Source organism: Amphiprion ocellaris, chromosome 6 (genome assembly GCF_022539595.1).
Source record: "Amphiprion ocellaris isolate individual 3 ecotype Okinawa chromosome 6, ASM2253959v1, whole genome shotgun sequence".
Classification (NCBI taxonomy): Eukaryota; Metazoa; Chordata; class Actinopteri; family Pomacentridae; genus Amphiprion; species Amphiprion ocellaris.
In genome coordinates this window covers 9,910,136-9,935,650 of record NC_072771.1, presented here as the reverse complement: position 1 = coordinate 9,935,650, position 25,515 = coordinate 9,910,136, and the positions used below count along the sequence as shown (strand labels likewise).

At 40.6% G+C, this 25,515-nt stretch overlaps 1 protein-coding gene across 7 annotated transcripts in view; it reads left to right on the top strand.

Moving 5' to 3' along the window:
* The first annotated feature begins 408 nt into the window (after positions 1-408).
* The window catches only part of apba1a (amyloid beta (A4) precursor protein-binding, family A, member 1a), a 62,430-nt gene continuing 37,323 nt past the window's right edge, over positions 409-25,515 (top strand). For 3 of the 7 annotated variants that reach the window (XM_035955571.2, XM_035955572.2, XM_035955569.2), the window contains exons 1-4: positions 409-566; positions 2,298-2,391; positions 18,741-20,371; positions 23,559-23,630. In XM_035955571.2, coding sequence (XP_035811464.2) covers positions 18,815-20,371; positions 23,559-23,630 — 1,629 coding nt within the window. In that variant the 5' untranslated portion in view covers positions 409-566; positions 2,298-2,391; positions 18,741-18,814. Of the gene's footprint in view, positions 567-2,297; positions 2,392-3,599; positions 3,680-18,740; positions 20,372-23,558; positions 23,631-25,515 lie in introns of all 7 variants that reach the window. The other 4 variants (XM_023286574.3, XM_023286571.3, XM_055011351.1 and 1 more) reach the window with 3 other exon arrangements.

Genomic DNA, 25,515 nt, shown 5'->3' with positions numbered 1-25,515 from the left:
ACAAAGTCTTTAGTTTTAGGTAAATTATTCAGATTTTTTGAAATTCTTTTGTATTTTCTATACAGTTGTGCTAAAATCATCCCAATCATTCTAGAATGTTTTATTAGATTTTCTTTTTTAACAACTAAATGTCTTTTTCTCCCAAATACAGTTTATCAAGATATCTGATGAAAATGTCTGTAGATCTTCGTACCATATTGTAGAAGAATGCAGTAAAAGTAAATATAACAATAGCGGTGTTTTGCAGTATATCGCGGTCCTGAGTCTGATTATTGTGTGTCATATTTGTGATGCTTCTTCACCCTGATCCCAGCTGAAAGTACTGCAAAGAGCTGTAACACCCGTCAACAGTAAACAGTCAGCTGCTGTGCTCTGTGATGATGTGATGGTGGCGATGGAAGGAAGGAGGGGCTGGGAGACTGGCAACACACACACACACACACACACACACACACACACACACACACACACACACACACACACCGGCCGCTACGGGGAAGATGGAGGATGGTGTGGCAGCGGCGGAGCAGACTTCCAGCCTGTAGCAACGTCCCTCCGGTAAACAGGTAAGTGAGCGTGTTGTTCGGGTACCGCTCAGCGTCAGCCGACACCTCCAACACGATGCGGGACTGCAGAGCTGCCATCACCTCTGCAGACTGGCTTGTTGTTGAGCTGTGCAGTGTCGCCGCTCGGTTTGTTGACTGAGGAGTGGCTACTGGAAAACAGAACGGCTACCGTTCAGAGGAAATGCCATACCGGGATCCAGATGTAAAGAAACGCAGCACTGGCGCCTTGTGTGAGGTTTTCTGCCGGCCCTATGTGCGACAGCTTCCAGTGCTGACATGAGTGACTCGGCCCACAGAGGCCCTGTTGTTCGGCAGGTGCACATCCCCAGAGGGGCTAACCACACTTCACTAGGCGCCTTGGCCTGGTAGAGCCTGCTCTTGTTGCTTTCTGCGTTATGTTTGTTAAATACCAGAACTCACGGTCTTCTTCCATAAGCTCAAGTGATGCTAGAGCCCAAATCAAACAGATGTTGTGCAGAGGCAGTCTGCTTGTTGACAGAATGCTGCAGGATGGTTCCTGGCTACAACACCTCAGTCCAACAGCATTACTGTATATTCCTGATCGATCCTATTGAAAGTGCTCTAGGAGATATTGTCATTACCAAAAAAAAAAAAAAAAAAAATGAAATGGTGTTTAAAATGCATTGTTAGCTTTAACAATTTTTATTAGCAGACATGCAACTTTTTTTATGGAGCACCCTGTCATACACACCGTTTATTCAAAGTGCTTTATAGGTAGAGGTAAAATACTAAAGATTAATGAATTAAAAACAGTCAGGCAAGTTGAATATTGTGTGTACAAATTTTATAAAATTGAGAAACAATAAGAAAAAATAAAAACAAAAATAAAGTGTACAAAAATTTAAATACATCATTTGGGCTAAATGAAAAACAATGCACATAATTTTAATGAAAGGTCATGAAATTTCAGACAGACTTTATAAAGTACATCTGATTAGTTAAAAGCAGTAAGACAAACAAGTCTTTCATTTTTGGCATTTAGTGTAGTAGTTTTACTCCACCAAGGAACATGACAGAGTTATGTGATGATTGGTGTACATTTGTCCTTCTGTTTGGCTTTCTGTGCGCAGCATTACTCAAAAACGGACTAATGGATTTGGATGAAATTTTCAGGGAAGGTCGGAAATTACACAAGGCCCACCTCAGTAATTTTTGGCAGTGATTTGGCTTATAGTCTGAATCCACAGATTTGTTAAGGATTTCTGTATCATTGCAAGATAGTGGCACAGCAATGCTGTGACAGCATCACTGTAACTATGACAACAAGTGAACGCTATGTCTGCTGCCTGCTGACGATCACGATTGCGATCCTACTACAAATCCACTGCTACAGACTTATCGGGACTTATCCATTGGAAATGATGCAACGACTGAGCAGCCTTGGCCGAGTACTGCGCTCTTTGAGTGCTTTTCTTGTTTTTAAATGGCTACACTTACAAATTAAAGTTCCATGGGGAAATGATTTCAGGGACATGATGACTGAACACCATTTCACTGTGTCTGCTTTGATCTCTGGGAACCAGTAACTGACCAGTCCCTGCAGACCTTAGAGACCTTCCAGACTAAGCAAACATATCTTAGATATATTTTGGTCCCAGACCATTCAGAGAGTTACAGACAATAAATACAGCCTTAAATTCTGTATTTAATTGGAAGCCAGTGCAAGAACCTCAGAATCAGAGTAATGCATTCTCTCCTCTTGTTTCTCAGCATTCTTGGAGCAACATTTTGAATGGGTTACGGATGTCTGATGGTCTTATCAGGACGTCCAGTAAGGAGTGCATTGCAGTAATCCACTCTACAGGTAATAAAAGCATGAATGAGATTTTTATGAACTTGCTTGAACACAGAGTTGCTCTGTTTGTGTTTAATATGCCACAGTGAAGTTTTAATTTCAACTTTAATGTCGCTGCTGAACTTTAGATCCTCATCAGTAATTGCATTGAGAATATTTAATTAGGAAAATGAAAAGGGAGAAAAAAGGGGTCTGGGAAATATAATATCTGACTCTCCTTTTCCTCTTAGAACTGGAGCTGCATGTCAGTATTTGACTGACAGCAGCTGGCAGGTTGACAGACTGCTGTTACACCTGAAGTATCCTGACTCACTGGATAGGTTGCGGGTATAAACCTGCCATTGGTCGATTATCTCACTCGTCATTCTCCCTAGCTATCCGCATGTTGCGGTTTTCTTCGGCCTGGTTAACAACACTAACAACTTCAGGGCGGCAAACAACCTACCTAAAAATGAAAGTAAAACTGAAAGTTTTGCAGTGGATGATATCGTGCAGTCAGGCAGGTCTCCTTATTTTTTGTGGTGGGTTATTAATTTTAATCACAGTCCTTGTCGCCCTGTAAGCAAATGTACCACCACAGCTATTCCAGTCCACTGTTTTGAAGGAACACTGAAGCGTTTTCCTTTGTTTAGCCACGCCCACAATGACTGTGATTGGCTTAGAGAAACACAAACAAGCAAAGGTGTTTTTCTCCCTGTAGCAAAAATAATAGTGTGGTGCAGCACACAATTATGTTCCACAGAATGGGCTGGCTAAGAAAGACTATACCTAAAATTGTGTAGCTAAAAGTGTGATTTTGAGACACCCACCCTCAGGCATCCTCACATTCTCTCACTGTTCAAACAAATGTCCCACCAAACAGCAGGAATTGTCACTACCCCCGACTGAAAGTTCTAGTAATTTACAGTACCAGTTATAATTGTATACACACCCACTCATTCAAGGATTTTTCCTTTTTATACAATTTTTTATTAAGAACGACACTGAAGACATCAAATCTGTGATTTAAGAAAGAGGTATGTAGTAAACAGTGAAGTATAAACAAAGTTTAAAATCTCTTTTATGCGTCTTCAGACTAGCCTCCTTTTGCTTTGTTTGTCACCTGGAGTGCTTTTCCAGCAGTCCTGAGGGAGTTCCCACAAATGCTGAGCACTTATTGGCTGCTTTTCCTTTACTCTGCACTCTAACTTGTCCTAAACCATTTCTGCTGGGTTTAGGGATAGGGACTCTTGTGGAGGCCAGGTCATCTCATGCAGCACTCCATCCCTTTGGTTCTTGGTCAGACTGCCCCCTGAAGGTGTTTTCTCTTGTTGTCCTGCTTGAAAATACATATAATGATGGTTCCACTGAGCTCAAACCAGATGGGAGGCATGTCATTATAGAATGTTGTGGTAGCCATGTTAAGTGTTGCAGTGAATTGGGTAGTGAATTGAGTGGATGGGGAACAGTGCCAACAGCAAAAGCAAAAAACTGCCTTGCACAACTGATGGTCCGAAACACGTTAAAAAGAAAAGAAATTCTATCAGCTGACTTATTACAAGACTCACCTGCTAACTGGAAACTATTCCAAGTGACAACTGCATAAAGCTAGTTGACATTTTGCCAATAGATTCAGATTCAGACTCCCTTATTGTCATTTAGTAATTAACATCTCAGATGCTATCACAAGATAAAACTACGATGCACTATACGGATAAAAACACAGAATAAAAACAGAGTAAGAGAATGAATAGTATGCCAATAACACATACAAATAGTGTGTAAAGCAGTCATCAAGGCAAACAGTGGCTACTTTGAGGAATACTAAAATATGAAACATATTTTGCTTTGCTTTGACTTGTTTTGCTCACTACATAATTCAATACAGGCTCCAGAGTGTAACATTTTGGTTGCACAGGCAACCAACAGTCTGTCATTTGCAGCTGAACATTTTCATTTGTCACATCAGTAGACCTGACGACTGGGATCTTTCTGCATGGAGTTTGCATGTTCCCCTTGTGCCTGCATGGGTTCTCCTCAGGTTCTCCAGCTGCATCACATGGTCCAAAACATGCTGAGGTTAATTAGTAATTCTAAATTATCCATAGGTGTGAATGTGAGTGTTCTTGGTTGTCTGTCTCTCGGTGTTGCCCTGTGATGGACTGGCAATCTGTCAGGATGAACCCTCCCTTCACCCTAAGTCAGCTGACATAGATTCCAGCACACCTGCAACCCTACAGAGGATAAAAAAGAAAATGGATGGATGGATATTTTGTGCACAGTCTGAGTACACATATCAGTGATGTTTGATATGCTGCTTAGTTAAGGCGTTTTGCCTTATTACAGACAATACCGTATCCCATGCTGAGTCTTTTTGGATGTTTTGGTGTCCTGCATCCACTTCATCGGTGTTATTACATTCTGGTAATGGTGTTTACTTTTATTTGTTAACTTGCTGTGGTCTCACTGTTTGCTGCTGTCACACGGTTTGATCTCAGCTCATTCAGTTTGCTTGCTATAAACACTGTTGATGCATAATTTCTGAGCAAAACCTTGTGGACATCAGATCACTCTTGGTTTGGAGAGGGGTCAGCTGACTGTTTAGTTTGGCCAGTAACCCCCACTAAATATGAGTGCACTGTTGACCATACAGTAAAAAACCCACCACTATAGTCTCTGCTACTAGCTCCACTCCCTCTGTTAATGCCCATTTTCAGCTCCTTTGTGCCAGTCTCCTGTTGGAGAGCATCTGGACTGGGCAGCTTATTACATAGTGATTTTTCTTTATTGTTTGTGGCACAGCACCCTCTTCACAACGCTAAAGCCCACTGGTTACACTGTAAAAAAAAAAAAAAAATTAAAAAATTGTCCTGGCAAACCTAAATGAAAAAGCTGGGAGCACCAGTACAACCAATGCAGAGAAGTTATTCTGGAGCTCTGTCATATGTGTCATTTCGTAATTTTTATAACCTCACTTGGGTCCTACAATGTAGAAATTAGTCATAATCGTGTGATTTGTGCAGCTTCAGATAATGGAAGCTTAAGAAAATGTCCATAACAGGTTAGATTAATGAGGCTCACCAGTAATATCTCTTCTTCTACTGAATGTTCTGGTCTTGCCGAAACATAGGTCCACTAGTGCTTCGTTTGTTGCTTACAGCTGATGGTAGAATTCTGTACTCTCAGCTTATGAAACACTTGTAACGCTAACCCTGTCACACGCAGATTCACCGTTTATAAGTTACAAATTGTTTTGTTACACACTGGCTTCATCAGGTTGAGCATACAGCTTTTTTGTGTGAAGTTTATTATTACAGAAACTCTACAGTTTTGCTACTTATAAAGTCTTTTCAAATCATTGTGTTCATGCATTTGCTCAGGGTGATAGTAACTAATCATTCAAAAGCAATATAATGATAATAGGATATAACAGTGAAAACATAACTTACTGTAGTAAATTACACTGAAATAACAGTCCTCATTAAACTGTTCTTTAAAACCATTTGCTCCCACCATCATCAAACAAAAACACAGAACTGAATTTCACTCTTGTTGGTAGCCAGAGGGAGGCAGCACTTGCCTGTCAAGGGGGGCAATATGTTTTTATTTGTAATTAGATTAATGAGTAAGGACCACAGCAGCATTTAACCAGACCCAAAATGCATTTGCAACTATGAAAATCCTGTTTAACTAACAAACCATTTCCTTGGCGATTCCTGGATTAATATATGGAGTCAGACTCTGTTCACTGTCAAATTTTTTTAGACTCTCCCTCTCAGCATGACTGAATGTCTCTGTCTGCTCCTGTGTGCCTCCGTTGTGACAGTATGAGCTAGCCGAAATACAAACCAAGCTGACACTAAATCTGGCTCTAACTCGGTGCCGATCCCCTGCAGATCCATCAGGCTGTAGCCAGCCAGTGGGTAGGGATGCACCGATCCACATTTTTTTCACCTCCGATCTGATCTCAATATCTGAATTTGGACTTATACCGATACTATTCCGATACCAGAGTTATGTTTTCTTTAATATTATTGTTGATGTTATATGAGGCTGTAATAGCTATACTCCTCTCTACAGGCAAGTATGATATTGATTTGTTGATGCTACAAGATCCAGTATACCTAATTTGTGCTGATCAGATGAAGCAGCCCTTTGTATTTTATTTGGAGAGGGGTAGTGTTAGAGAAGGTTACCCTTTGTGTCTATCTATCTTGGATTTAATCAATATTGACAGTCAATTTGAAACCCTTAAAGCCGTGTGTCCACCAGATGCGATTTTCCTGCAAGTCAACGCACCGCATCTGAAAATCACATGGATGGCGGGCGGTCACTAGCGGGCCACAACATTGTCACGTGACAGCGTTTCAGCTTGACGGTCCGGCAGATGAGTCGGATAAACACAGCGGCTCAGCCACAAACTTTCTCTTTTATTTCGAAAACACTTCAGCGAAAAGTATCTCTGAAAGCATTTGAGGCGAGAAATAAGCTGTGTAGTAGCTGAATCTGTCCTTTTAGGTCAGGGATGGCTAGTTTAGATGTTTGAGGACAGTTTCACGATGCATGAAATCTCTGCACGCCGCATCGAATTTGCATAAAGTAGAAGTCAAGTCTGCTTTATGCAAATAAGCTCTCGGTAAACACACCAGATCGCAGCTGGAAATACACCACATGTTGCATGCTGGTCTGGTTGTGGTGCGTTTCCAGCTGCGATCTGGTGTGTTTACCCGGAGCGCAGGTTATTTTCAGAGTTTCGACTTGAAAGAGCTTAGAAAAGCGCCACTCTTTGTCAGTCTTTTGGACATTGCCTCACCATTTGTCAAAAGTCCAGTGGAGTGCATAAATTGTAAAAGGCTCTCTTCAAGGAGAGAGTTTTTTGATACTGGATCCTTTGACTTTTCCCCGAGTATGTTCTCTATGAATGAGAGATTCTCAGCTGAGGGAACACGCTACGTATGCAAACTAGTCTGGTGTACGTTTCTAATGTCACAAAAACAAGCAGTGCAAATACAATTTCCCAATCAGTCTGTATTGTTTTTTTTTTTGCCAAAGAAACCTACATGCATTTAGTTTGTGATGCAGAAAATCTAATAATACTGTGTGCTACAGCATCTGTAAAGTTGTTCTTGCTCTGGTTGAGCCGCTAAACATGTTTGTTTTTTTACTGTGGCCATTTGCCTACATTGGCTATTAAGGAAGGCTTTTATAAAATTGCAGGTAGTCTACATTATTTTTCACTTCATTATTAAATAGAATCATGGTTAGTTGTATGTGAATTCTAATATACGGATCTAACACGTTCCTCTCCCTGTGAAAGAGGTCAACAAGTGAAGCTACTTCATCATGTTAGTAGAAGCCTATAGGCAGACAAACAAAAGACTTTGATGTATACATTAGGAATACTTGGGTCCAACCTCACAAGATACGTTTAAGATGAAGTTGCACCCATAGGCCTCTCTGTGTACCCAGACAGCCTATCCTCATCAGTGAGCTCCACCTGAAAAAATATTTAAGAGAATTGTTTATTCAGAAACAGGGATAGGAGTACTGTACATGAAAACTTGCTTAGACATTTACCTCTGTGGGAGTCCAAAAGGGTGTGTTTCGTGTGATTTCCAAGTATCCTTCATCACAAGACAGCGTCACACCTAAATATACTTCTTCAGTATATTGTTTAGGAATGCTGTAGGATATCAAGTTTAGAGCACTCTCACATTCACACCTACGGACAATTTAGAATGATCAATTAACCTCAGCATATTTTTGGACTGTGGGAGGAAGCCGGAGTACCCGGAGAAAACCCACGCATGCACAGGGAGAACATGCAAACTCCATGCAGAAAGATCCCGGGAAAGCCGGGACGCGAACCAGGGATCTTCTCGCTGCAAGGCGAAAGTGCTAACCACTACGCCACTGTGTAGCCCCAGTTAAAAGTTATCAGTGAGAAATGTTTCCCCCAAGATGCTATTCAAGCCTGTGAGAGCTGTACTATGAAGCAAGTTTGTCATAGCCAGGCTTTTTTTGTGTAAGCTGGCTCAACAAAAACTGAAACCCCAGTCAGAGATAACAGATATTTAGAAGGTGGTTGTCTGCTTTCTTTGTTAACTCAGATTTTTTGCTTCAGGCTCTGAGTGCGTTCACATAAAAGAAGGCATATTCCGCATCATGTGACTCTTCCTCCATACAAAATGAAACTCTGGTGTCTCACCTATTTTAGTTGTCAGGTATCTTAAATGGACAACAATGAGGAATATAAGAAATGCATGATGCTCTAAAGCACTTTTACTGTAAATGATGCAAGACAGGGATGCTGGTAGAAAACTGATGAACATTTAATGTATATATTTTTTACAGATCAATGCAGCTGCATATTTGTAACTTAGAGCTGTTAAACTTTAAACTTCATATATAGAATTGTCAGGCAACAATTTGGTTAAAAGGAGACATTCGTTACAGCCGATTTAATTCCTAAACTCTCACTATAACCTGCTCTAGACAAAGTTAGCTCCACAAAATAAGTTGTTTTGGTGATCTTTCCAGGTTAACAGAGAGCTGCCACCTTCACAACACTGAAAAGTCAGACTTTAAGCCCAACATACCTCTCTAACCCACCACTCTTGCCACGTAGTATGGCCTCCTCAGTGTGACAAATATATGAAAAGATGGTGGCTTGATGGATCCATTTGGTAATGGATATTTTTGCCCTTGGGCATTTAAGACAGCCTCAGACAAGTACTCCATCCTTTAACAACACACATTGTCAGTTCTGAAGTAGTGTAATCTCACAAAGTTGCCTCATTACCTCACCTCTTTACCATTCTAGGATAGGGGAAAAACACTGGCTTTTTTCTCTGTTTTTATAAACTGCACTGGGTGGTGCTAAGCCTGCAATGCAGCATTGTGTCCTTGGAAAGTGGCTATGGAAAAGTGTATTGGTAGAACATTTGCACTTACGGAGGCAAGAAAAGTAATTAAAATGGCTAATCCACTGAAAAAACAATAGTGAGACTGCTTTACTGCATAATCCAAATCTCTGGCAAAACGTGAAATTTTCTGTGTGTAGGTTACTGCTGGGATGTTGATGTTTCTTAGTCACTTTTTAATTTAGGAGTGGTAAAGTTCCATGTGTCAGCAAATGCTTCAAAAACCAGGCCTTGTCTGTAGACTAGTTTTACCCAGTATTACATGACTGGTCTGTGTATGAAAATATTTTATTCTAGCTTACCCTCTCAGTATTGATTGATTTATTTGTTTTTACAATGCTCTTCTTCAATCTCTGTACTGGTATACTCTGGTGAAGAAGGATGACTCTGCACCCTGAATCTGGTTCTGTCTGAGGTTTCCTCCCACTAAAAAGGATTTCCCCCTACCTATGCTGTCAGGTGTTTTTCCATTAGGGATTTGGTCAGGGGTTTTAATACTATTTTGTTTTTGAGGTGGTTTGGTCTGGTGTGTATTTTTAGGAGCACAGAAGCTAGACAGAATTGATATTACAAGAATATGTTAAGAATTTTGCAGGCAACAGTGTGTCTCTCTATGATCCTCTTGTTTCAGCCAGTTCTTACTCACAGTCTGGGTGCAGAAAGATGTGTGATAGGTGTAGGTTACTTTGTTGTTTGGTAATGCATATTGACAGCCAAGACATGACAGGACCTACACTTTCTAGTGCCTGTGTTTGTTTAGTTTCACAACAAGTATTAGATCACACAAGTAATTTTCAGGCCCTTTAGGGGGGAAATCTCACACTTTTCAAAAAGAGTCCTTTTTAACACATTACTTATGTTCTACTTGCACACATGCTCTAAGCAGACCATTGAGTGTAAGACAGAGAGACAGAGACAGTGAGAAATAGTTACAGCCTAGCCTAATGCACGCAATTTTTCTAAAAGAAGTTTATAACTTAGAACACTGTCTTGTCATGTTTTCAAGTGTGTGAAGTACTTAATGTTGAATATTCTAATAACCACCGTTGCTTGAATATATTGAATGTGTCTGAGGGAAAAGAAGGCCTAGAAACTGTGTAAGGATGGCTGAAGGGTTGATCAGAAATCACAAAGTATAACCTGTAGCTTTGTTGTGAAGATATATGCCTTCTAGGAGATGAAACGTGGGGTGCTCAATGCATAATGATGTATACTTAAGGTATTATAACTTTTAACGTATATTGAAATCATAGGAACACATACAAGTATATTATGCATGAAATCTGTCTAAAAATAATGAGGGTGAGATGCGGGTCTGAACATGTCTGTACATATTCTCTGTGAAACATGACCTAATGATAACCTAATGTGCATGTCCACAGTAAAGTGTAACCAAATAATGAAATATGATATTTGGTGACAAGATCTGACCAATAGATTTAGAAAGGTATAATGGTGTCAAAACTGCCACTCCTATCATACTATCACTCCTGTAGGCATGGAAAAATGGCCAACTGTCACACTATAAAAGATGGTGCACAGCTGAGTATCCTCAGTTCTTCTTGGGGTGTTATATCACTGCTATGAATTACTCCTGGATTTTTTTGTTGACACATAAATCCTGCTGCCCTCAGAATGCTGACTTCTCTTGGAGATTTTTTTGATTATCTTTAAAGAAACTTTTTAGACGTTTGAACGCAGTCAAGTCATAGACACTGGCCTTGATCTGTAACTTAGCTTACACTTTATCAGTGTGCCAAGATATATTATATTAGGATTTGGCACAATATAATAGAATTGACAGGCACTATGGTTGTGCAGTGGTTAGCACTGTTGCCTCACAGTTGATCATATTTCAATTTGTTTCCATTCCACAATGTCTTCCTAAATTGATGTCAAGTTGAACAAGGAACCCAGTTGCAAACAGAGAACACAGCAGATGGATCAATACTAAAGTGTCTAATTACAAAGCGCAAAAATGAGAGATAATGTGGACTAGGGGAACTGGAAGTGAAACTCAAAACTGCAATGTCAAGAGCGACAGGAAGCATAAACTTAATAACAGCCATTTAAAGGAAGCTGGACAATTGTCTCATATCGCCTAGAGATGATCTCTTGTATTTATGGTAGCATTATGACAAATAGTGAAGAAAATACGAGTTTAAAAATATCACCCTTAAGTTAAGTACACCTTTGTCTTCATGTATATTAATATGTTTTCATTGTAGTAAAGGAAGTGACCAAGCTAATGACCAAAAGATGTTATTATTTCTCGCTAATTCTAAAAGACTACAGCACTGAGGGCGAAAAAAAAAAGCTTTGGCTGTTTGTAACAATTCCAACATAAGCATTCTAATATTTAAAATATTTCACTCCTAAGTCATATTTTGATTATATTTTGGATGTCACATCTAGTGCTTTTTGTTACACCAGCAAACTGAAACAGATTCTGGTAAGCATAGGTCACACACATCTCATCATTTCAATTGCATTTTCCATCAGTTAAATTCCATCCATCCATCCATCCATTATCTATACACCGCTTAATCCTCACTAGGGTCACGGGGGGGCTGGAGTCTATCCCAGCTGACTCAGGTGAAGTCAGGGGACACCCTAGACAGGTCACCAGTCTGTTGCAGGGCCACATACAAAGACAAACAAGCACTCTCACATTCACACCTACGGGCAATTTAGAATGATCAATTAACCTCAGCATATTTTTGGACTGTGGGAGGAAGCCGGAGTACCCAGAGAGAACCCACGCATGCACAGGGAGAACATGCAAACTCCATGCAGAAAGATCCCGGGAAAGCCGGGACGCGAACCAGGGACCTTCTCGCTGCAAGGCGAAAGTGCTAACCTCTACGCCACTGTGCAGCCCCCAGTTAAATTCCATAACAGCAAAATGACAAAGATGCAGGGAATAGAACAATGTTCAAACACTATAAGGCAAGCATATTATATATGAAGGAAACTGAAACTCAATGTACAAGTAAAGAACTATACTTTAAACTTTGTAATGAGAGCTTCATCCCTCCTATCGGGAGCACTGAGTCTTTTTCTGCATGTTGTTATCCTCTCCTTTCTTGACATGTCGAATGTACCTTCTTCAAATTGACAAATTAATAATAAAACATGACATTCTTTATATAATAGCAATAATAATAGCAATAATAGTAAGAGCTAATAGTAATGTAAGTTTGTAATACCATGTTTCAAAACTGTTTAATGTCATTACAGTAGCACAATATGTATATATTACATGAATTTTTATTTGAAATAAAGTCTATATAAAACATATGGCAGGGGTAAGAAGCACCCTATGATCCAGAGTCAGACCCTAAGGTGTTTCTTCCAGTTAAGGTAATAGCTAGGTTGTAGTATTCAGCTAATTTGATTAGTTACTATTATGGGATTTGCTACACAGCAACAGTGTTTTTTTTACAAGTGGATTTATTCAGATGTTAATTATATTCATTCAATTTATGTTAAAATCACAAATATAGATCTTGACTGACCAAATCTCTAGAACACTGTACTAAAATGTTGTGGCGTTAAAAACACTGAAATGAATAACATTAATTATCTTGTTACAAAGCAGTATTCTACTGGGAAACCTTGTGTCCTGATATTCAGTGGACACTGCCCCATGCCCCACAGCAAAAACGTCTTGAGAAGCATGACAAGAGGCCAAGGCCTTCAAACTAGTGAGATCCGCCGATCTTCTCAGATACTGTAAACCTTCCATATGTTTGTTTTCAATAAATGTTCAAATGACCCAGTATCTGAAAAAATCAACAACGAAAAAGATCAGAACCTGAAATGCTAGGCCCTGTGACATACATATACGCAATAGTAACTACACAGCAGAATAGAAAAGACAAATGAAATTATACCCCAGTACTAATTTAATAGTACCACAAATTGAGAAAATAATCTTAAACCGGAGATGCATCCTTTAGTCCAAGACTGATGTTAAAAGCCATATTTTCCTGGTCTTTACCAGCTATAGTTTTGTAGCAGCTGGACATGGGAAGGAAGTGAAATGGTTGGGAAGGTGGGGGGACACTGCTGCGTTCGGTCACCTCCTCATCTGCCCTCCCACAGAGAGCAATTATGTTTGTGGTTTCCATGACAGCCAGTGAGCGTGAGAGAGAGGGGAGAAGAGGCAATGATGTGCCAGCCTTTAAGTTTTCTCTCTTCTAATCAATGCCACTGTCTGGTAAACAGTAACATAAACACTCTTACTGAGTCACATACACGTCACCACATGACGGAGCTCTATTAAAGAGGATCATTGTTAAGTCAACATAAATCACAATGTAAAAGACAAAAGACCCCAGCAAACATCAGTGCTAACTTATTTAACTGCTGCATTCTAAACTAAAGCTGTCACTGTGCGTGGGGAATTTGAACCCAAAGTGAGAGAGAACAGAGCAGTTGGCAGGCAGGTCGCAATTATAGTGGTTTATTTACAAAATAACATTAACTACAAAAAAGCCCAAGGCAACCACTTAACTACAGGTGAGGGAGAGGGGAAGACAGGCTTCAGGGGAGCGGCAGTCTGGCAAGGCTCACGCCGGTGCTCACCGCATCCAGGGGAGAGCGCAGCAGTCGGAGGTCCACGTCCCCTATCTGGGGGACGGCTTCCAAAACCTCTCTCAGGAGGCTTTCTAAGGGGGAGTCCAGGTCCTCTCTCTGGAGGATCATCTGGAGGGGAAAGGCAGGCTGCTCCAGTGTCACACCATGTGTCAGCAGTGGAGACCAACAAGAACAGGAGGATGATCCGGCGCTGTACTGCACGCGGCGCCGATCTTTATAGCAGGGGATGATTGGACCAGCTGCAGGTGTGCCTCTGGTGCAGCTGCTCTGCATCCGTGCTAATCTCTAGCAGCGCAGATGGGGGCGCCGTGACAAAAGCACTGCTATGTCTGATCACAGTCTCATAGTGATGCTGGGATGCCTGTGACTAACTCTTGCTCATCAACCTAATGATGAAACATATAAGCACAGGGTTCATTGACAGCATATTTAATTTGTTTACCTACAATATCCACTTTTAAGGTTATTTTTTACAATTCTTACCGTGAGACACACAAGGTGTGAACAAAAATTTTTTTGTTTTAAACTCTGGTTCAACAGTCTAACCATGACATATGAATTTCTGGTGCATGACCATGTGAAGGTTAAAGAAAACAATGACATGCCTTGTTTTAGAAACTGCAGCCACTTCCACTGTGAAAACTGCTGTTTCTTGTCTCAGTGGTAGCCACAGACCCACACCTTGTCACCAGTTTTGATTATCATCAAAATTTGATCATCCCAGCTGCTGAGAGAGAAAGAGATGTATTCTTCTCTCCTCCAGTTTGTGGTTAGTGGAGATATCACAAATGGCCATCTAGCAATGGCTATGTTTTAATAGCTCCAAAAATAAACATTGACTGGCTCCTGGAAAAGATCTTAGTAAAATATTTAAAAAGTTAGCACATTCTTGAATCGTGAGAATATACACTACCAGTCAAAAGTTTGGACATGCCTTCTTGTTCAGTGCTTTTTATTTATTTGTATTATTTTCTACTTTGTAGATTAATACTGAAGATTAACACTTTTTTAGTTTACAGCATAATTCCATATGTATTCTTTTATAGTTTTGATGTCTTCAGTATTAATCTGCAATGTAGAAAATAATTAAATAAAAACCATTGAATGAGAAGGTGTGTCCAAATTTTTGACTGGTCGTCTATCTGTTAACCCTTGATCCTTTACCTAACACAAAAAAATGCCCCTAACCTTCACATATTCTTATGTTAGTTGCAAGGGACAGATTTAATGACAAAAGTTATGTCAAACATCCTGATGGAAAGAGTTGTAAAAAAGGTGTAACAAATCCAAAAACGGGAGCATTAAATTAGTGCTAGAAGTCCATTTATGCTTGGTAGCAGCTCAGAGAATAGCCACAAGTACTGTATGAAGTGGAGCTTTAGATTGCCTCCAGGGGAGAGACGTGATGTTGGATCTCTTCTTGCTTTTCATAGCAACATGTCACTTTCTTGTCATTTCAATAGAGCAGTATATTATCAGCTACTACAGTCTTTCAACATGCTGGTGCAATTCTGTCTTCAATATGTTTGCTGGACAAGACTGGGAAGTTAAATCGAGTTCAGTTGCAGTGAAGGCTCAGCAGATGGAGTAGTAGGCTCATGGCTGTGTGGGCAGACACTTCAAATGACTCTATTACTCCCTGATGCTCAATTCCGTCTAACGGTTGTAGCTCCTCTACGTTGTGCTACCCAATGTGCTGGACTGCAGCAGCCACTATTACAGTTTGTCCAGATCTGTCATCCAGCACAGTGTCAGAGTCTTTCTATGGCAGAGCTGGACAGGTCCACCTTTAGCCTGACACACCCTCAGTGGCTGGCATAATCCAGATATACCACAGTGGTAGGTACACTAACAGCAGGGAGGCTCGACTTGACAACACATGCCACTTCATGAAGTACCGCCTGGCTCTGTTCATTGCAGGGTGGAGCAGAGCTTCTTTAGAGTACAGTCCTTTAAAGTCGAACCACACCCACACTATCAACACTTTCATTTATTATTAATCCAAGCAGGGTGTTCTTCAGTGGTATTGAGGTATTGATCATGAGCAATAGAGGATTACACTCAGTATGTTTTATAGCATTCTCTCCTCATGCTCGTGGGTTGAACTGTCTTTGATTTAGAATTTGGAGGAGCTTTATGTTGCCAGTAAGACGTCTGTGGAAGCTTGACCACTGTGGAGTCACTGCTGAGGTAGAAAATGACTGGTTTAACACTTTGAGCCTTTGGCAGATTTCTTATCTTTCTATGCAGTATCAATGAACTCTGGTTGGACTCTAATGCATGTCAGGAATCAGGGATTGTTTGTGTCCCTTTATACAACCATTCAGTAAGGTCTTGCAGGGTATAAACCTACTCACTACTGCTGCAGATCATGGCCATTGTTAGTACTCAGCAAAGCTATCCCTACAGCTACTGGGCAGGTGCTGAGGAGTGTGTCTTTGTGAGATCCAAATATTAGTTTAAACTAGACAAGACCATCCATGTGTCTCAACATTACCACCAGTGTATTAAATGCAGATGAGAACCCTTGGAACACATATGCATCAGCAATTTTCACTTCAGTTGAGTCTAAAATGTAAATCAATTCTCCTTGGCTCAGCTGAACATACTCTTGAAATAAAGCATACATTACACTGTTGTTCACTCAGATATCTCTTTTCCACCTGACAGCCACAAGGCAACTTAACATGATCAACAACATTCATTGGTCTGTCCTCAGTTAAGAGCCTATGTGGATCAAGTAAGCTATCTAGGCCACTTTTCAATGCTAAAGTCACTTTCTCTTCCAGAACTGAATTGAGGCAGTTTAGGCTTTACAATGCCATATGGTGCAGTCACGGTCTTTTCCTTCATGTTTAGTGCTACAGAATTGTTGAAGGGGATGCTGTATCCTTGGACTGAAGATCTGGGGTACATAGATGCAAGCTGAGGTTAGTATGCTGCTGTCTGAGGCCACGGCAGGTATTGTGGTGGTTGAACCATAGGGAGCTGGTCAGTGTGGTGCTAAAAACAGCAACTCTAAACCATTTAGGTAGCTGTTAAGTAAGTACAGAAAAGGACTGTATTTTTAGCCCAGGGTGGCTGAATGGTGCAGGTGCAAATCCTGGCATTGGCCCAGTTCAAGCTGAGCAGTTGCCTGATGAGCATACCGAGCAAAGCTCAGCTGTTGTGGTGCTGAACAGGCTGCAGTGTGGCTTGTACAGGCTGATGTGGAGAGTGGACATGGTGAGGTGCAGCTTGAACAAGACGTGGTACTGGCTGAAAGGGTTAAGGTTCAAGCCAGAGAGGTTAAGTTGGTGGTAGTGGTTTCTCTGTTCAGCATGACAGGTTATGCTGAAGCGAACTGATTTAGATGATGCCATGCTACAGGCAGTCAGGCTGACCTGATGGGCTGAAATTTTTTCTAAGAATAGGCTTTATTTGGCCTTTTTAAAAGCGATTTTTGGAGTAAAGACAGGAAAGTCCAGGGTGTTGTGGTGGGAACTTTTCATTCTAGTACATGGGATACCTGCTCAATCAGGTGAGTTAGTATAATGCAATGTAGCACAATCTGACTCAACCAACTAATAACAATAGAAAATAATAGACTGTGTGACTATAGCCTAGCTGTGCACAAGTGGCCTAATTTTCCTAACACAGTGGTCTAACACAGCAACTCCTCTACGTCAGCTAAAGTGTTATTTCTTAACAAGAGAGGGTTGGCAATCAGGACATATCAGTAAATCTATTAAATATTATACCATCAAATGACCACAAGGGGTCAGGGCATGAACATTAATGACACTAATATCACATTGGCTTCATCAAGTTGAAGGACACATGACCAGGCTAGACTGTCAGGAGTTAGTTTAACATGCTGCTGAGTTTCTTTCTTTTTTTCATTTCTTGCATCATTCTTAGCAATGTGACAGATACAAACTACCTCAGCTTAGAAAACATTGTCAATGAAATAACACCCAGTAGTATAAAGAAGACAAATTGTAGTATAAGAACTGGATTAAACAAGCACCTCATGGGCGAAGCTAATAGCCAGTTAATCACCACATTAGCTTCTAACATTGCAGTACTTGTATTGACAGTTTGTATTATTGCACTATGAAGATGTCATTAATGGTATTTTGTCACTGATGCACACTGTTTTAATATACGATAACTGAAGCACAGACTGAACTATTCCCATGGTTGAATAGGATGATGAGCTGTGACACTGATTGTAGTTTTTACAAGTCTGTTTCACACATACTTTCTCAGCACTTTATTCGTGTGTCAATTTCATTCATGCACAACACAAGCATTTAAAAAATTAGAGAAATATTGCAATATTGGAAGATAAATGGTACAAAATGTGTGTCCCACAAGTCCTGACAAAACTTAGTATATACTATCTGCTAAACATCAGGGTGGCATATTTCACAGATGATTAGCAAATTATATGAAAGAAATACACCTTTAAACATAAAATACAGAATGCCACAAAAACCTGCAGAGTCTGTAAATACATTACTCAATACTCGTCAATATGACTGCCTTACTGTGTATAAGTTGCTGATGTCCTTTTCAAGAGAACTTGGAATGGTCAGTAGCTGGTGTATTTTTCTGGAACCATAACCTGCTTAAAGCAAGTAAGACATTTAGCATAATTTACCATGGTGATGTACCTCAGTAAGAAGTAAACTGCTGTGTATAGTACCAAAAACCTAGAGGTAAACCTGATGTTACCTTAATTATCTCCAATCCTGCTGCATATTACAGACCTCTGGTGACAATCATAAGACTTCTGGACCTTTCTCTCATGTTTGTCCGTTTTTGTTACTCATATTTTCTTCCTTTCTCTCTGCCACCTTTCCTCACCAGCAACCTTTCCCTCCTGATGATGGGCTCTTAAAATCGTTCTCTGACACGACCAAATAAACCAGAATCAGACTGCCATGAATCCCCATGAGATGGAGCCTGGTCAGAAAGTGATGGAGGAGACTGATGTTCCTCCTCGCAATCAACACAACAGCAACAACAGCCGTTCCCGTAACCACAGCAACCAGGAAAAACGCTACAGACGCTCTGAGGCTTTAGCTGGAGGAAGTACTGGTGGCAGAATCAGGGCACCACAGATGCGCAAGCCACAGGACGAGTCAGAGACAGAGCTTCAACATGGAGCTCAGTCTTCTCAACCACAGCAAATTCAGCCCATTCCTCGACCTGCAGTGACACGTTATCGCAGACAGGGGGACAGCGAGGCTCGGATCAGAGCCCAGCAGCAGAGGCACAGACAGAGGCAGCAGAGAGAGGCAGAGAGAGCACAACACACAGCACAACAGGAAAAGCAGCACCATGCAGAGATGACCCAGGAAGATGAACGAGAAAGAGACGATTCAGTACTAGCCCGTTCAGCAAGTACTGAGAGTGGCTTCCACACCCATACTGACCGGGTCGAGGGAGACGATGGTCTAGTGATGATGTCTCTGGAGCCTGAGGGGCAGCCAGAGGTGGAAAATGAGGCAGGCAGCTATGGGCTACAACTACAGTCCAAGGCAGAGGGGTACACTGAAAGTGCAGAGACTGAACAGCAACATCTTCATTCACGTTCCAACTATCCTTCTCAGCTCCCGCCCCTTCCACGTGAACCCTTGCCTAATGTCCAAAATTTACAAAGAGATGATGAAGCAGAGGAAATACTGAATGCCGGATACTCCAACTATGTCCTTACCCAGCCCCTCAGCCACTCTGGGGAAAGGTCCAATGTCTCAGCTGATCTGAACTTGGAAAGTTTAGATGCCTATTCTGAGCCATATGAGATTTATTCACTCTCTGAGCATGTTTACGAAGAAATCTGTGATGCTCCAACGTTAGTTTCATCTGATGCAGGTGGGACAAATGATACAGAGTCTCTCCAGCAAGCAAGGGCTGGGATTCAGCTGTTGCAGGGCCCGGTGGAAGGTAGAGATTATCATCATCAGCAGGAGGCGGTGGGCTCCCGTCTGCACCACTACGACGAGCGGTCAGACGGCGAGTCAGACAGCCCCGAAAAGGAGGCTGAATTTGCCCCGTACCCACGTGCTGACAGCTGTGACCAGGAGGAAGATATTGACAGCATCACTGCTGAGGCAAAAGAAAGCCTAAGCTCTCTTGATCGTGCTGCAGAAGACACCATAGAGGAAGAAAATGAGCTTCTGCAGCAAGAAGACAAACCCGAACCTGAGACCCAAACCAACTCTGACAAAATCCACAATGATGCCTGTCAAGAGAAAAAAGTTGGACAGCAGGCTATGAGTCCTTCAGAGGAGCCTGTAGCTGTTAGGAACAGTCAGGAGAAGAGGGATGCTATATCTCTAGCCATTAAAGACATCAAGGAGGCCATAGAGGAAGTGAAGACCAGAACAGTGAGATCTCCTTATACACCTGATGAGCCAAAAGAGCCCATTTGGGTAATGAGGCAGGACTTGAGCCCCACTGCTGAATGTGACCTACAGCCATCACTCGGAGGTGATGTAAGTACAGCAGCTCTTACTGTTACTGATGAAGTTCTACTGGAATTATGTTAAGTGTTTGAATAGGAATGTGTTGGTTTATTTTACTAATGGTCAGGTCATCCAAAATACCTCGACTGGTCTCATATGTGGTAAGACTCCTTAAAGTCTGTTTACCTATTCAACAACATCCCTCACATCAGGAGATACACAACAATTCAGTTCAGTTCAATCAATTTTTTTTTAATACCACCATCTTCATCATTTCATATCTGGGAGCTGGTTCTAAAGATGAGGGGCTGATAGCTGATGGCTCTGCCACTCATTTTGTTTTTGGAAATTCTAGGAATCACAAGTAAGTCTTAAAGATAGATTGGAACTTTGTCATTGAGGGCTTAATATGAGTAGAAAGATTTAAAATTTAAGTTCTGTTTGGAATTTTACTTGGTGCAAATATGAATAGAGGCTAATATGTAATAGCTTGTATTCAGTAACTTCGATATGGGAGATAGCAGAGAAAATAGAGAAGTAAATGACTTTAGCGCATTACAATTTCATTTATTTAATTTTCTCAGTGTGTGTGTGTGTGTGTGTGTGTGTGTGTGTGTGTGTGTGTGTGTGTGTGTGTGTGTGGTGTGTGGTTGAGCCTGTGTGTAGCGCTCTCCTCCACACCATCTGTAAACCCCATAAGAGAGAAAGAACAAGAGGTTTCTGTTAGCTTAACAATGAGCTTCTTTTAAATTATAAACCAAATGAAGTCATCTGAACAGAAAGCATCCATGGACACACACACGTACACACACACAAATACACAGACACATACATAGTGTGTACATCAGTTTTGGGAATGTGGCACTGAGGTTATTTTTTATAGGGAGTAAAATGAGCAGATTTCATGTTGGTGTGTTCAACACAGATCTTGAGTGAGGACATGGTTAGCATAGTTTAACATATAGAAGAGAAGTAGGTACAAAACAGTTCAAAAGCATAATTCCTTCTAAAACCACAACAGTTCTTTTCAGTTTTTAAAGATTATATGTCTGTCATGCTAGCCTTTAGATTTAGTAGAGACAGACAGGAAATATGAGAAAAGTCAAACCAGGGAATCACTTACTGTAGTTGTCTAAGTTTTTGATTAAATTCCTCTTTGTGTTGGGGTTTACTAAACTTTCAAGGCACTGGCTTTGTTTTTAAACTTTGAAAAGAGGCAGGATGTTTCCATTCTGCCATCAGAAAAGTAAAGTTGAAGGAGTAATGGAGAACTCCAGAATTTAACCAGTTTCCTCAGAAACCTCATCATAGACCTGCAATGTTGTTGCATAGTATACTACCCAAATAATCAAAGTCATTGGGGGAGTGGTGGCTTTGGGCTATGCCAGACTGTCACTATTGGGCCCTTGAGCAAGGCGCTTAACCTACTAACTTACTGCTCCAGGTACTGTCTGATAGACTGTCTGTCTGTCTGTCTGTCTGTCTGTCTGTCTGTCTTTTAGAACCTGTGTTCTTGGCATGACTAAAAGTCCTAATTTCAATGGTTAACAAAAGTTTACATACACTTGAAAAGACCACATTTATCATCTTGAGTTCCAAGTGGCTCCCGTGGCTCTAATATTCCATAAGGGTCTGATTAAAAAGTCTGTCACAAAAAACGAAAAAGATTTATTTAGATCTCCTGGAAATATGACAAAATCTGCTGGGTAAAAAATATACATACAGCAATGCTAATATTTGGTTAAATGTCCTTTGGTCATTTTCACCTCAGATTGGCAATTTTGCTAGCAGTCCACAAGCTTCTACTTGTATCTCTGATCTGACAGAATTGGTGCACTTAACAAAATTTCTTGAGTTCTTCTGACGTCCATCCATCACTCATTCACTCATTAATTCACATATTCATCACAGTCCAGAGTTTCTTAATGGGGTTTAAGTCAGGGCTTTAAGAAAGTTAGTCTAAACTGTTAATTCTGACCCGATTTAACAATTTCTTTTCCACTTTTGATGTGTGTTTGGGGTCATTGTCTTGTTTGGAACACCCAACTGCATCCAAGGCCCAAACTTCTGACGGATTTTTGGTGTCCTGAAGAATGTGGAGGTAATCCTCCTTCTTCATTACTCCATTTACTTTGTGTAAAGCTCCAGTTTCACTGGCACAAAACAGCCCCAGAGCAGATTATCACCACTATCATTGCTTGACAGTTGGTGTTCTTGTGGTTAAAGGCCTCATGTTCGATGTTCTAAACATATGTATGGTCATTATAGCCACATAGCAAAATTTTTGTTTCCTCTGACCACAGAACTTTACTCCAGAAGTCATTTTCTTTGTCCATGTGATCAGCAGCAAACTTCAGTCTTCTGGAGGAAGGGCTTCTGTTTTTTTACATGGCAGCCTCTCAGCTCATGGCGACGTACAACACACTTCACTCACGCCTGTGTTCCAGCAGCTTCTAATCATATAATAAGATAATAATAAGATAAGATCATTCAAGTTGCTGTTTATATATTTTTGACCCAGCAGCTTTTGTCATATTTCCATTACATCTATGTAAGAACCAAAATGCATAATTGTTTTTTGTGACAAAGATATTTATGTCTCAGTCATTTCATCATAGAATATTAAGACTTGTAGGAGTCACTGGAAACTCAAGACTGACATGATATACATGATCTTTACAAGTGTATATAAGCTTTTGTGCATGACTGTAAGTGGTGCTGCTCTCCTGCAACTGCCATTGTAGTCACTCCCTCCCCTCAATGAATTATTCAGCAGTGGTCAAACAGAGAAAGGTAGCAGGTAAGACAAGCTAAATAATTCAATTAGGATCCAATAACAGGATGACGGGGGCCGTTTTCCTGTTTACATCACCATGATCGGAACATAACAGCCTGAGTGCTTTTAATAACAATAATGCTTTAAAGTTCATATCTAGATTAATGTTTCCATGCCATACTGTGTAAATTTATCTGTTGATTAAAGACGTCATGGCATCACAGTATCACAAGAGCAAATCCAGGCTGACAGACTGCTGATTCCGAGATGAACCCTGATATCTCAGTGTCACTTGAGTAGCTGATTCTCAGTCTGCTGGCGCTGGTATTGTATTTATCCACACACTGCCATTCTCATTGCTAGTTCATCTGTGGCACTTGGTGAGGTTCAGCTTCGTCTCAGCATTTACTGTAAATCATGGAAAACTTTTGGATGTATCAGGTTGAAAAGTACGAGGAGGAACAAGCCAAGCAGAAGCAACACCCTGACCCCCAGGATCATGAGCAAAATGAGGTTTGACTGGTTTAAGTTTGTGATGTTTTTCCATTGTGTTAATGCTTTATAGCACTGGTGGTGTCAGTTGTCTCAGAAGTTTAATAATTTTTATAATTAATTCTGATATTACACCAAATTATATTTTAAATACTATTTCTTATTTCAAATCTTTTGTGCATTTGTACAGAAATTGAGAGTTTTAACGATGGTTGTGGTTGCAATAGCTCATAAATTCACTTTGTAAAGAAATGGTACCACCTATCTATCTATCTATCTATCTATCTATCTATCTATCTATCTATCTATCTATCTATCTATCTATCTATCTATCTATCTATCTATCTATCTATCTATCTATCTATCTATCTATCTATCTATCTATCTATATATCTATCTATCTATCTATCTATCCGTCCATCCGTCCATCCGTCCGTCCGTCCGTCTGTCTGCATCAGTGTGGGTGTTGTTGTTTTTCTGCTGTTTCTGTTCCAAAGAGACTAAGATGTCTTTCACACGTCCATACAGTTTGATGCACATTTAATAATCTCTGTGCTGACTTCCAGTTGTTCCAAGTGGGACAGTCTCCTTTTCCAAGATGCTATCAAAATCTGTTTGAAGTCCTTTATGACTGTCCTTGATTCACTGTAATCACATTGCCAGAATACAGATTTCTATGGGGTCTCAATTGCAGAAATATGTAGTCGTGAACAAAAATTTACTTACTCTTGTAAAGACCATGAATATCATGTCACTCTTCAGTCTTCAATAACTCCTATACCTCTGGTCTGCAATCACTGAAACACATGCATCCTTGTCAAAAAAAAAGGAAACAAAACAAAACAATCTTACATTTTTGTGCTTTCAGTGATTTATTACAGATCTTACTCAGATGTAGCAAAATTTGCTGACCTCATAACTTTCTCTTGGTAATTGCAATTGACTACAGCTGATGACTTTTTAAAACCAATTTCAGTAGGGCCCATTTGATATGTTCATTTGACTCAGCCACAAACACTACAGTAGGAAAGTCTGAGGTGATCAGCAAAGACTGGAAAGAGCAATTCACTGACTTGAACAAGTCAGGAAAGTCAATTGGAGCCATTTCAAAGCAGCTACAGATCCCAAAATCATCTGTACAAACAATTGTTTCAAATACAAACTGCATGGTACATTGTGTTACCGCCACGATCAGGAAGAAAACACAAGCTAACACCTGCTGCTGAGAGACAAATGATCATGATGGTTAAGAATCAACCAAGTCTGCAGTGAATTAGAAGCTGCTAGAACACACGTGTCAGTGTCCACAGTGCCAAATGGCACCTTAAAGCTTGACTGAAGCTTGCTGTTGATCATATGGACAAAGAAAAGGCATTCTGGAGGACAGTTCTGTGGTCAGATGATACAAAAAGTAAGTTATTTGGCCACAATGACCAGAAATGTGTTTGGATAAAAGATGAGGCCTTTATCCCCAACAACACCAAACCTACCATCAAGCATTGTAGTGGTTTTCTGCTTTGAGACTGCTTTGGTGCCAGTAGAACTGGAGCTCTCCACAAAGTAAATTGATTAATGAGCAACGATTACCTCCACAAGTTGGACCTTAGAAGCAGTTATGTGTTTCAACAAGACCTCAAACACACATTAAAAGTGGTAAAGAAATGGTTAGGCTAGAATTAAGGTTTTCGACTGATCTCCCCAAAGTCCTGACTTAAACCCCATCAACAACCTGTGGACTGTGATGAAGAAACAAGCCTGTGCCAGAAAGCCAACAAGTTTAGTTTAACTGCACCAATTCTGTCAAGAGGAGTGGTCAAAAATACAACCAGAACCCTGTGGACAGCAACCAGAAGTGCTTAACTGAGGTGAAAATGGCCAATGGTTGTTTAACCAAGTATTAGCTTTG